The sequence below is a fragment of the Aythya fuligula genome, chromosome W, assembly GCF_009819795.1.
Source record: "Aythya fuligula isolate bAytFul2 chromosome W, bAytFul2.pri, whole genome shotgun sequence".
NCBI classification, from domain to species: Eukaryota; Metazoa; Chordata; class Aves; order Anseriformes; family Anatidae; genus Aythya; species Aythya fuligula.
In genome coordinates, this window is record NC_045594.1 from 9,600,357 (window position 1) to 9,614,513 (window position 14,157).

At 41.9% G+C, this 14,157-nt stretch overlaps 1 protein-coding gene across 1 annotated transcript in view; it reads right to left on the reverse strand.

Moving 5' to 3' along the window:
- Positions 1–11,812: 11,812 nt before the first annotated feature.
- The window catches only part of LOC116501397 (SET-binding protein-like), a 237,970-nt gene continuing 235,625 nt past the window's right edge, over positions 11,813–14,157 (reverse strand). Inside the window, exon 4 of the mRNA XM_032206928.1 lies at positions 11,813–12,389. Within this exon, the coding sequence (XP_032062819.1) occupies positions 11,848–12,389 (542 nt within the window). The 3' untranslated portion in view covers positions 11,813–11,847. The remainder of the gene's footprint in view (positions 12,390–14,157) is intronic.

Genomic DNA, 14,157 nt, shown 5'->3' on the forward strand with positions numbered 1-14,157 from the left:
TTGACACGGTTTCCCATAGGATCCTACTGGACAAAATGTCCACCATACAGCTAAATAAAAACATCATACGATGGGTGAGCAATTGGCTAACGGGCAGGGCCCAAAGGGTTATGGTAAATGGGGCTGCGTCAGGCTGGTGGGCGGTCACCAGTGGGGTCCCTCAAGGCTCCATTTTAGGGCCGGTACTTTTCAATATTTTTATAAACGATCTGGATGTAGGAATAGAAGGTATTTTGAGCAAGTTTGCTGATGACACCAAACTTGGAGGAGTTGTGGACTCGAATGAGGGTGGAAAGGCCTTGCAGAGGGATCTGGATAGGTTGGAGAGCTGGGCGATCACCAACCGCATGAAGTTCAATAAGAGCAAGTGCCGGGTCCTGCACCTGGGACGGGGAAACCCTGGCTGCACGTACAGACTGGGTGATGAGACGCTGGAGAGCAGCCTAGAAGAGAGGGATCTGGGGGTCGTGGTAGACAGCAAATTGAATATGAGCCAGCAGTGTGCCCTGGCAGCCAGGAGGGCCAACCGTGTCCTGGGGTGCATCAAGCACGGCATCGCTAGTAGGTCAAGGGAGGTGATTGTCCCGCTCTACTCTGCGCTGGTGCGGCCTCACCTCGAGTACTGTGTGCAGTTCTGGGCACCACAGTATAAAAAGGACATGAAACTGTTGGAGAGTGTCCAGAGGAGGGCTGCGAAGATGGTGAAAGGCCTGGAGGGGAAGACGTACGAAGAACGGCTGAGGTCACTGGGCCTGTTCAGCCTGGAGAAGAGGAGGCTGAGGGGAGACCTCATCACAGTCTACAACTTCCTCGTAAGGGGGAGTCGAGAGGCAGGAGACCTTTTCTCCATTAACACCAGTGACAGGACCCGCGGGAACGGGGTTAAGCTGAGGCAGGGGAAATTTAGGCTTGACGTCAGGAGGGGGTTCTTCACAGAGAGGGTGGTTGCACACTGGAACAGGCTCCCCAGGGAAGTGGTCACTGCACCGAGCCTGTCTGAATTTAAGAAGAGATTGGACTGTGCACTTAGTCACATGGTCTGAACTTTTGGGTAGACCTGTGCAGTGTCAAGAGTTGGACTTGATGATCCTTAAGGGTCCCTTCCAACTCAGGATATTCTATGATTCTATGATTCTATGACCCATCCTTCTGCTACACCATCGGCCCCTCTGCCACTACTGCCATCGAAGGCCTTTGCTGTCACGCCCCCTGGTGACCTGGATGTGCCTTTTGACCCAGGCCCTATTGGCCTTGAAAAGGAGATGGATATGCTTTTCTTTGATCCGGGAAGAATAGGATACATAAGGCCCAAAGGCTGAGTTGCCTAACAACTTAAAGTGAGACATATTGTTCCCATGACTAGCCCTGGAATTCTCCGGTGTTTGTAATCAAGAAAAGGAATGGAAAATGGAGACTGTTATATGATATGAGAAAAATTAATGAAGTCATGGAAGGTATGGGAGCACTTCAACCAGGATTACCAACTCCAACTATGTTCCCCCAGTCATGGACATTAATAGTAATAGACTTAAAGGACTGTTTGCTAGAATTCGGAAAACTTTGCCATGTTTATGTTTCAATTGATACCTTTTCTGATTGTACATTTGTATAGGCGTACTCGGGTTTCTTATGAATTTGTAAAAGCAATGTTCTGTATATTTAGAAAGTTTGATATTATTGTATGCGTGTTGGTAGAGCGTAGACTCCCCATGCACCCAGCGCTGTTTACTTGCCTTTTATAAATATTACTAAATTCAGATTGAGTTGTATCTTCATTTATAAGAATGGTCACTAAGAATGCCGTGATGGTAGCTGTTTAATGAGTGCTGTGTCAGCTTAAAAAGCAGCAATAAAGTCATAGTAAGCAAGCAGGCTGCCTCCTCTGTCTTCTCTTGCAAGCTCCATTTTTATACTCTCTCCATGACCTAAATCTTCATATCCTCCAGCGTCTCCCTCTCCACCTCCCTCCTTCCAGTGAATGTCCTTTTGTGTTTCTGTGCTCATTGCTTCCCTTTCAAGTATGCTGCTTTTTTTTCTTTCTTCCAGAAAACTAAGCAGTGCCTTCCTTTGTCATTATCTTCATTACAGCTCTGCCACATCATCATTTGCTTCCTTCAGAGATCACTTTTCATCCCTTTTCTAATTGTGCTCTTGTACAATGCTCACCCACAGATGTTCTTCATGTTCTCTCTTCCTTGCCTTTACCTTGCAGAGGCTTTCACAATTTGTCCTTTTTTATTATTTCTCTGCTTGAAATACTTGTACTTTCAGTATATAAACAGAATATTGGGTGAGGCAACTAGAAGGCATTAAAAGGTATTTGAGGTCACAGATAATAGTATTGTGGCAAGCTAAATCAGGGAGATGCTTCAGGGAATTTTGTTCCCTTTGTGTTGATGACAAAACTTCTATTGATTTAATTGGAGTATTATTTACCAATAACATCTGTGGGGAGTTCAGGAACTGCCAGATATGAGCATAGGTGGGAGTAGAATGGAGAAAGACATTTTATTGTCTTTTCAAAGATACTCAAGGCCAATCAAATAATGATACCTCTCACTTTTCCCTTCTTCTGGAACAGGTTACCTGGAAAATGATGGAGAGATGACAGGGTCCCTGTTCTGAGCTTTGAATTGCTGGCTGGGGAGGGATTTTAGAAGGGGATAAATCCCTCCAAGCAAACAGATACCACACAAACCACATCTGTTTCAAGCACTACGGAAGAAACACTGTGCTTCCTCCAAGCTTGATTTATGCAGGGCTGATGTACTACATGATACCTAGGGCTTGGAGAATTTTTTAAGAATTTTTTTGAAGCACAGAAGGGTCCCAAGAAGAACTAGATCTCAGTACTTAAATATCTTCCTGCTTCATCCTTTTCCCAAGGACTTTCCACTTCTTTTCCCCACTTCTTTCAAGCACAGCTCTTATAAAACCATAGTGGTCTGACTACTACTGTTGCTGAACAAGTTTTCCAAACATTTGTTTTTTAGTACATTTTCAATATGACATTTCTTACAGGCAACAAACAACAGTAGTTTACATTACATCATATTACTAGAGGCACTCCAAAGCCACTTTGGGATGAATTGTTTCCATGAGGAACAGATCTTTTTCTCTTGCAAATTGCTTTAACACATTTGAAATGGATAGTGCTGATCTGCACAGGCTGAGAATGTGAAACACAGGGTCCTGCTCTGTGTTACAGAGAAAGTTAATTATTGTAATGAAATGACTTATGATGGCACTAACATTCTGTTCAACTCCTCTTACAGCTCCTGTGGTGGTTTCATGCCAGTTGTTCCTGTAGCTCACAGTAAAAATGCATAGATCGTTTGATACACCACACTTCACTGTGATTTCTGTACTTCCTATTAGCTAGGAACCCTCTATGTTACTGCAGTAATGATGCAGGTCATTAATTCATTAATTACTAATAAAAGGCCAAACATATATATTTTTTAGGTTATCTATGCTTTCCTTTGCTTTCTAGAACTTGCAGGATGATATGTACTGAAGAACCTTGCACAGGATCCTGTCATCCATCCCCTCAAAGTCACTGGAAAATTCTACTTGGTAACAGAAGAGTTGTTCTAAAATTATGTGCATGCTCCATATTACAGAATAGCAAATAACGCTGTCATGAGCTCACACAACTTGTATACAAGTTGCAGGCATCTCCACCAATTAAACTTCCCTTCACACAACGTAAGTTTGACAGATGAGATAGCCACGGAGTCCGGTGGGAAATGGCACCATGGGGGAGATCAAGGCTTGTCTCTGCCAACTGAGGCTGAGGGAAGGTCACCTTGGTCATCCTACTTGTCCTGGAGGACATGAATAACCTCCACTCTCAAAAGTGAATTAAGATACTTTGACCCTAGGGATACTTCTCATGTCCTTATCCATACCTTGTGGGTGGAGTGAGAAATTCCTTCCTAAGTTCAAACTCCAGTAATATGGAGGATGACCAAAGAAGGTTTGAACAGAGCTTCACTAATTCTGTGAGCAAAGGATGCTCAGAAAAATAAAAGGAGGATAATCAGGAAATAACATTGTTTCTAATGACAGTTATTTCTGACACACTTGGTGTTTTCATTATTTTTTATTATTTCAGGCAGAGATTAATAATGAAAGTATTAAAGTAAATTGGGAAAGCACTGGACTCAAGAAAAATATAGACATGAGAATAATACTTCAGTAAACAAAAGCTACCTAAAAAAAGCAACAACCTACCAAAGCCTGTGATTTTCCTAAGCTTTTTTTCCTAAGGTTTTCAATGTTTTTTGTTTGTTTGTTTGTTTTTCCTCAGAGGAAAGAAGCGACAATACTGGAGTAATTACCAGTGATGAAACAGCCGGGATAAACAGAGAGATCCTAGCAAAAGCCTGATTTTACCTTGAGAAAACCAACAAGGCTGTTGAACAAGGACTCCTTCCAGCCCAGGAGGAGACCAGAGAGGAGTATGATGCTCTGACACTGTACATGGTGTCAGCAGTCTGGTAAAAAAAAGAGATAAGAGGCATGTATGCATGAAAAACTGACAGACAGAGGCCCTCATCCCTTGCCACACACACACAATGACAGAAACCGAACATCTCTCTCCCAGCAGATGCTCTCCCTGCCTTCTCCATCACCCCTGCAAGGTGATACCATGAAAGCACAGGTAGATCTCAGAAAAGAGCTTGTGGGAGGGGAGATCAGTACTCAGATACTACAGCAGCAAGCACAAAACTTGACAGTTCACAGATGCTTCTGAAGAAGTCTTACCACAGGCCTTTTACAAAAATGTGGTTACAGAGACCAGTGGCTTATACATCACAGAGCCCAATAAAAACAGTGAATAAAAATGTCAGCGCTTTTGCAAACTGTTGTCAAATGCTGGGGCTGTGCATATGTTAAAGATACAAAGAAGAGAAAGAAAAAAGACCCATTAAAATGAGATCTTTGGAGCAGCTCTACATGAAGTTGGACATAACCCTGGGGGGAAGCAATAGCTGTATAAGCAGCAGAGGGGTTGTCCTAGTGGTTAGATGAGTTTGTCCCATCAAGACAACCCATCCCAAAAAACTGAAGGGCAGAACATGAGAGGACACTGTCACCTATCCCACCTGAGCATCACTGCCTTCTTCAGGGAGTGGAATTTGCTTTCCATGCAAAGGTTGATGAGCCACTGGGGAAGGTGGTGGAGCCCCTGGGACTCCTCACCCTGAAGGAGTCTGGAGGCGATGCTCCATCTGCTTCAGGAGTGGGAGTCCCACCTGTGTGGCAGGTACCACTGTGCTTGTGCCTGGGGACACAGTTTGGACCATAGATGTTTCTGCTCATTTGATGATACACACAGCCTCAATGTGGGAAGCTCCCTTTTGTCCATGGGGACCAATGGCACAGTCCATTTTTAACTTTTAAGGATATTCTGGGAAAAAGGAAAGGGGGAAAAAAAAAAAAAAAGAAGAAGGGAAAAAAGAAACAGAACCAAAGCATGTTTTTTTCCATTACCATAAAGAGGGCTTGTGAATTCATGGTATTAGTATCCCAAAAGTTATTAAACTCCTTAGTGATGGGAAACAGATGGAAAATAAGACAAAAGAATTCACAACTCATGTTAGACTGAATTGAATTCCTTTAATTTCACACAATGAATAACACATGAATAGGATTAACTTTTTTTTCCCTTTTTTTAATTTATTTTTTAGTTAAGTGCTCTATACTGTGCTAACCTGATTTGGTAGTGAAAAGACTGAGCTCTGTTTTAGAAAAAAATGTTTAAAAACCAACATCTAAGATCGTGAAGGAGCATGACATTAAAGCATGCCAGATGTATCTAAGTCTCAAAGAACAGCAAGTCCATATCCATTTTTAAATGTACAAAAATGCTTCATGAATAAAAACTGTTACAAAAAAGAACATTTCAAACAATGTACAAGTTTTTTTTTTCTTGCCTTTATATTCAATAAAATACAAATGCATTTTTTGCTCTAAAATATGTGTACATACAATCAAAGTAGAACATGCAAATTACACTTTAAAAAAGGCTTTTAAAAAACACTTATGAACACAAACTAAAAATTAACCAGCACGACTTATAGAACAACCTTGTGCCCCATTTGTTTGATTTTTTTTTGAAATACAGTATATACATATTTAACTCTTAATGTGCACTTATTATTTAAGAAATAGCTTAAAAAATAAAGAAAAAGAAAAGTAAAACAAACCAACATGGGATTGAACTGCTTCTCCATGTTATCCAATTGGCAGCTCTTTTCATGCTTTTACATTTTTTTTCTTTTTCTTTTTTTTTTTTTTTTCTATGTAGTGGTTTATACAACCTACACAGGCATCTTAAGCAGATCTCAAATGTGTCCTTTGTTGAAATGTGCTTCTAATTGTCTCAAAAGTGCTGCACCCCAGTTTTTGCATGATATGGAAGGAAGAGGTATTGCAAGGGCATGATGTTTGTTTTCTGAATTCAGAAAACTTTTTTTTTTTTCCTGTGATTTTTTTTCTCAGGATACTATTTAAATGCACTTAAGTCCTTAATCAGGGCACATGAAATTAAGAGTTGGGGAAATCCTTGTGTATGGAACAGATTACTGCTTATTCATCATATTGCTGTAGTGCTTAGAAACCCCTGTGATGAACCAGCACCTCATCAGACCAGACTGCCCCAAAAATGTGAGAACACAAACTGAATATTCTACATGGATGGTCTAAAGCATTGCTGTCAAGTGGAGAGGCATGGGCCATGCTGTAGGATACCCTAGTAGCTGATTACTACTATCACTTTTTTCTTTTTCCCACAGTTACCCAAAAACATGCAAGGTGCTTCACAGAAAATTTAATAATGAAGTGCTCAAGAAACTGACAGTATGAAGCTCTTGGAGACACAAGTGATCATTTATTTGTTTTTCCTTTCTTCCTGCACATTTGTCCCCTTTCTTTTTATACCGGGATGAAGAATACAGTACCCATGGAGAGGATGCAAACCTGTGGCCTCACTTCATATGGCTGCTTGCCATGTGATTTTGTTTTGCGTTTTTATTGAAGCATGCTAAGATGTGTTAATCTGTGACACGATGGACATGTTTGAAAAATATTTTTGATCTTAATAAGCAAAAGGGCTTTTGCCCCAGTTTTATACAGTCCTTGGAAATATGTGGAGAGAATTTAGAGAGTTCCTCAGTAAATCTTCCTAGTGGTAGAGAAAAAAAAAAATCAGAAAGCTCATTACTGGAATATTGTTGGGTAATAAACTGCAGGAGTGGGATTTTAGCCTTAAGCCCTAAAACTAAATCCTTTATGATCTGCATGCAGTACATCGCCTTATAATATTATTCTGTCAGCAACTTGCTTATTGTATTTATAGACTATGCAATATGCAGAACACAAATTATGAGTGCCATCTAACAGTATTTTCAGCCTGCTTTCACACAAGTTAACAAGCTAATCTTCCTGCCATCCAGGACTGGCTGCACCAGCTGGTGTTCAGACAAACAGCCCGGGCAGTACCGCAGTGCCATGCTCTCCCAGCACCTTCTCACTGAGAAAAACAAACCTTGGGCACCCAGGGTAGAGCCCATCCTAACTGGACAGCTTGCAGTTACCAAGTTTTGAATGCTACCCTTAGTTTCTTAACTTAGTTTCAAAAGTGCCTTTTTATTTTTTTCGCCATATGCAAAATGCTCAGTGAAGGGTATATGGGGTTGTGCTTTCCAAGTGGAGGCTTTGCCTCTAGCAGCATCTTGAATAGCACATTTCATAGAATCATAGAATCATTTATGTGCCCTTACTGGCACTCTGTAAGACCTGATGCATCTTGAAACCTCAACAGGCATTCAGTGACAGAATCTGGTCCTTTCAGACCTTTGTTCCACTTGCTACGTGTCGAAATGCCCTTCAAGGCTAATAAAGAGATCACTGAAGATGAAGCTAAGGATAGATGGCTTAGTTTCAGCTTATAGGCTACCTGGAATACAAAACCTTTTTTTTTCTTTTTCTTGCATTTTAAGAGATGCTGTCAGCTACTTGCAGGCCCAAGGGAAAGATGGAAATCCAAAGGTTTCTGAATCATCTAAAATTCCGTCCAATGCTTTTTAAGGAAGAAAGGAGGAGCTGGGGGAGGCATAAGCATTTTTTTTTCCTGCAGGCCTACAGCTTCAGTCAGTAACACTGCACTGATTCAAGAGAAATGAAAAGCAAAGTTGGTTGTAACAGAAGCAGCAACCAGTCGGTTTATTTCTAAGCTGCATTAATTGGAAAACAAAAAGCACAAATGAGTATGATGAATGATGCAAAACAAATCAGAAACAAAATTCTGCGATCCACCTTATGGTGGAGATAGGATCTCAACATTTGTTCCAGCCTTAAAAATATAAATTAAAAAAAAAAAAAAAAAAAACACAAAAAACCCTCTCCCAGCCCCCCAACCCCAGTCCAAACTCCAAATGCATTCAGTTTTAATAAGCTAAGGTGTTATCACAGAAGAAAACTCAGTCTCTAAGAATAATGAGCTGTATGTTTACAGTGTCCCTTTAACACCATTGTCTTGATATGATTTTTGTAAATAAATAACAGAATAAAAAAGCTTTTTCTTTTTTTTTTGGTGGGGACTTCTCTTCTCTTCTCTTCTCCTCTCTTCTCTTCTCTTCTCTTCTCTTCTCTTCTCTTCTCTTCTCTTCTCTTCTCTTCTCTTCTCTTCTCTTCTCTTCTCTTCTCTTTACTGTCATGCTATGTCATGGGAATAACAGTTTACTTATGAATCATTGAATAATTCCACTCCCCACTCCCTTACCGGAATTTTCCCTCCCCCCTCCCAATTTTAATATCCATCTTGCCATGTCAGGTGTTGGGTGTACTGAAGGACTTTAAAAAGAAATAAAATAAGATGTACCTATTTCCCTATTTCAAATTTCAACAACCGACTTTTTTTTATTATTTTTTTAAAGCGTTGTTACAGTGGAACAGCTTCATGTTCAGTCTTTGAGTTAAACATTTTGATTGGGCTGTGGAAATGGAGCTCAGGTGTTTTACCCAAGTTAGATCAATGGTTAACGTACAACTCGAGAAATGTACAATTGGAACTGACCATTTAAAGAGACGATTTTTCACACACAGTTTGCATCCATGCAGACTGAGAGCTTTATAATTACATTATGTACAAAAAAAAATAATTTTTAGTTTATTAAGGCAACCACAACTTGGAGAACATGTCCAAAGTGGCATTAATACAATTGCAGCATTGATACCTTTGAACATTTTATTTTTATTTTCATTACTTTATTTTATTTTTATTTTCAGATAAGAACACTTATTCCTTTTCTTTTTTAAGAAATAATTGCCGAGAAAGAACCTATTTTCCATAGGGTTTTGTTCTCTATCTTCTTAAGACAATCTACTTTATCGATTTTCTTTAAAAGAACATATCAAGGCATTGCTATCCAATGCAAATAATTCGGATCCTGGGTTTCCCATAATTTGACTGGGAATTGCAGGTGGTAAGAACTGGTAGGGTTGGGCCCTATCTTTTTACTCTATTTTTTCTGTCCTACTTTTTTCTTTTCACTTTTTTATTCTTTTCTTTTTTTTTTTTTTTTTGTGATTTTGTCCATGTTTACTATAACTCTATTCCCCAGAAGTGTCTTGCTGTTCTCTACTCATATGTACCGAGCATCAAAACAACTTTGTTGATGGATGACCCATTTTTCACATGCCATTGGAAATGCCAAGTTGCTTCATAGAAACATGCTATCATAACTGAATATCCATGTACACCTTATTTGAAATGCTGTGATATTCCGTCGTTCCTTGGGATAGCACTCAGAATGAGAGTGTGCACATGTAAGGCTCTACTTTTCTATTGTCTATATTGCAACTAGTTGTAACTAGGCAAGTAAATGAGAAAAATATATATCACAGAATCACAGAATTTCTAGGTTGGAAGAGACCTCAAGATCATCAAGTCCAACTTCTGACCTAACACTAACAAGTCCTCCACTAAACCATATCACTAAGCTCTACATCTAAATGTCTTTTGAAGACTTCCAGGGAAGGTGACTCCACCACTTCCCTGGGCAGCCTGTTCCAATGCCTAACAACCCTTTCGGTAAAGAAGTTCTTCCTAAGATCCAACCTAAAACTCCCCTGGTGCAACTTAAGCCCATTCCCCCTCATCCTGTTACCAGGCACATGGGAGAATAGACCAACCCCCACCTCACTACAGCCTCCTTTAAGGTACCTGTAGAGAGCAATAAGGTCGCCCCTGAGCCTCCTTTTCTCCAGGCTGAACAACCCCAGCTCCCTCAGCCGCTCCTCGTAGGACTTGTTCTCCAGGCCCCTCACCAGCTTCGTCACCCTTCTCTGGACTCGCTCGAGCACCTCCATGTCCTTCTTGTAGCTAGGGGCCCAAAACTGAACACAATACTCGAGGTGCAGCCTCACCAGAGCCGAGTACAGGGGGACGATCACCTCCCTAGCCCTGCTGGCCACACTGTTTCTTATGCAAGCCAGGATGCCGTTGGCCTTCTTGGCCACCTGAGCACACTGCTGGCTCATGTTCAGCTAACTATCAAACATCACTCCCAGGTCCTTCTCCGCCAGGCAGCTCTCCACTCATCTCCCAGCCTGTAGATCTGCTTGGGGCTATTGCACCCCAGGTGCAGGACCCAGCACTTGGCCTTGTTGAACTTCATACAGTTGGCCTCAGCCCATCGGTCCAGCCTATCCAGATCCTCCTGCAGAGCCTTCCTACCCTCAAGCAGATCGACACATGCACCTAACTTGGTGTCATCTGCGAACTTACTGAGGGTGCACTCGATGCCCTCATCCAGATCATCGATGAAGATATTAAAGAGGACTGGCCCCAGCACCGAGCCCTGGGGAACACCACTAGTGACCGGCCTGCAACTGGACTTGACTCCATTCACCACGACTCTTTGGGCCCGGCTATCCAGCCAGTTTCTAACCCAACGAAGCGTGCGCCAGTCCAAGCCATGAGCAGCCAGTTTCTTGAGGAGAATGCTGTGGGAGACGGTGTCAAAAGCCTTGCTGAAGTCAAGGTAGACCACATCCACAGCCTTTCCCTCGTCCACCCAGCGCGTCACTTTGTCATAGAAGGAGATCAGGTTCGTCAAGCAGGACCTGCCTTTCATAAACCCATGCTGACTGGGCCTGATCGCCTGCTTGCCCTGCAAGTGCTGCGTGATGACTCTCAAGATAATAAATATATATAGTTCTATCAGGAGTCAGGCATTTGGGGTTATGCTGCCCCAAAACCTGGTAGGTACATAAAACCAAAAAAAAAAAAAAGAAAAATTCAAACAGATTATAACCAAGATCACAGTTGAGAAAATTACACTATTTTTTTTGTTCTTTTTTTTTTTATTATTTTTTTTTCCTTTTTTTTACAGTGATTTCTACTATGGTATGGTTACTCGTAGTTTCACATGGCCTGCCAAACAGAATTGGAGTCGAGCATGCAGCCCTAGTGACAACGTTCAGCTCTCTGTGAGGATGACCTCCCACCTCTGGGTACGGTGTGAGCACAGCAATGCCGAGATGCTGATTAGTTTTGGAAACTCTGCAAAGTAGACAGTCTCCCCAACTTTGAAACCCCACCCCCCTCGCCCCCAACTTTCCAGCCCCTCACCCTTTCCCCCTCTTTCCTGAGGGGCCGGGGCCGAAGCGATGAAGATGTGAACCCCAGCTGGCACAGCTCTCCATGATGGGTTTCGGCTGCCCGAGGGACAAGTCCGGTGCTGTCGTGGGGGCAAAGCAGACTGCGTGCCTCCAGTCCGCCAGTCCCGGCATGCCCTGCTACCGGCACCCGACATCCAACAGGGTGTGCTGGCCTTATGGGAGGCCTTTGCTTTCACTTCCCCTGCCTTTCCGGTGCCGCTTCATTTTTATGTTCTCCTCCTCCTCCTGTGGGGACTTACTTTTCCTTTTCCCAAACCGGGGCGTCCGGGGCGGAGGGAGAGGGGGTGGCAGGGGGTGAGGAGGGAGTGGCGTCTCTCGAGCCATGTGTATTACAGCCTCGATGGTGGCCATGATCGTGTCTTGGGTGGCTGCTTGCTCCAATATCAACGGATTCAGTGCTGGTCTCTGACCTCTTTTGCTGGGAAGGTCAATGCATTTTTCCAGAATGGGCATTTGGTCTCTGGAGTCTTTGTCAAAGGAGAGGGGTTGCTTCCGGGGACGCCCCCTCCGCTTCTTGACGAAGTTATTGCCTGTCTTTGATTGTCTCTGCAGCCGCTTGGCTTTCAGGATCTTGTTCACGTGATCCAGATTCTTCTTTGTGGACAGGATCTTGGTGTAGTTGCACATCTTGCTCACCTCACACTGGATTGCTTCGATTTCATGGCGCTTGAACCTTTTTTTCAGTGGTGGGCTGGCTGTTGGGAGACAAGGACAGAAACAGGGCTGGGTCAAACAACAGTGAATGGAAACCCTCCTTTGTCTGCTTTCAGTATCATGAAGACTAGGGGTTTTCAAGACTGAGAGGCTGAATGTGACTACTGAAGAAGCAGTGGCTGTGAGAAAGGACTTTGCATAGACAAGCAATTAAAGAAAATAAAAATATAATTATTACACAGAATTATTACAGTCCCAGAAGAATTGCTGTTACCTCCTCTTTTACTGTTCTAAATGAAAACACAACTTTGTTAAGTTGTTCTCAGTGATCTCTCTCCAGTTCTCTTCTAAAGCAGCAAAACTTTCCTACATCAGTGCTTTACTGTAGGTTTGCTTCAGTGTCATTCCTAAGCCTCCAGGGGGAGGGAAGAAAGGGCTGCTTAGCACAGGTGTCATATTGGTCCACCGTAACTATTAAACTTTGTATACCCCAAACACATACTCCTGATGTCTTCACACTGGTCTTTAATGCTTACCTTGGATGTCAGATAGTATGAAAAGTGTTTGTTACTGAAAATAGTGGGCACTTGAAAGTTCTGTGGCTCACTTCACCTGTGGTAAATTCGTTAGTCCCACTTGGATTTCTTTACTATCATCTCTGCAGAAACTAGCTGAAACTATCAGTTGTATAATTGACATTAATGGCCCCTGAAGTAAGCTTACTCCTGCCTGGTTCAGATCACTTACTTTAGATCTGAATGAAGTCCAAAGTAGTTAAGTCTCTTGCCAAGGTCACATTGTGAGTCACTGTCAGAGCTGGAAAGAGAACCCAGCATTTCTTGGCTCTTGGGCCTTTGCTTAGGACACGAGACCTTGCTTGTTTTTTTTGTCTTAAATTGTTTCATTGTCCTTTAACAAATGCGGCATTTGTTCTTAGTTCAAGATTTGCATGTGGATTATAAGTAACTATCCCTTTGTGAGTGAAACTGTATGTATTAATTCTGCTATTGCAATAACTGGTGCTCCCTTTCACTCCTAACATATCTATTCTGCACTGCTGGAAAAGAAATGATTGAGTTAGTGATTTCTTTTCAGTAAAGAATAAAACATCCCACTAAATTAACTTCAGCCCACATCTACTTGCAAACTTAATTTACACCTGACTATCAAGCAGTCATTTGGGTTTGAAATCTTTGAAGTTTCCAGAGTGGCCAAGATTTTGAGAAAAGTTCATTTGGGGGTTTTCATTCCCTTCATGGCTAACAGGGCAATTCTCTAGCTGTAGTACAAAATAAAGTTGCTGTTGTAGCATTTTCTGTAGATAACCAGAAGCTGTCAAGTGGCAGAATCTTCCCTTGCTCACTATGACAGATTCAGCATACAAACATCACTTACAGTCCTCCCCTCTTGGACAACATAAATTATTGGCTCTTATACCACCACGTTGTTTGGATTCAGCAAAGAGCTTGCATAAACAAATCCAAGTTACAATGCAAGAAGTAGGAGTGAGTCATAAACAAAACACAGACATATGCTCTCTTATAAATACAGACCTGGATGGCCAACTTCCCAAAGTCTGGTTTTCATTAATTGCAAAACAAAATACATTTTCCATATGTAACCCACTCCCCATACAAAAAAAAAAAAAAAAAAAAAAAAAAAAAAAGAAAAAGAAAACCCACTTACAGTTTGTGATTCACAAAGGACAAAAGAAAAGAGAAATGCACTCATTTTGGTAGCAAAGAAAAAGAGAAAGGAAATGAAATGTCCAAACTACTAGGGAAAATCTAATTAGTTGCACAAAATTCC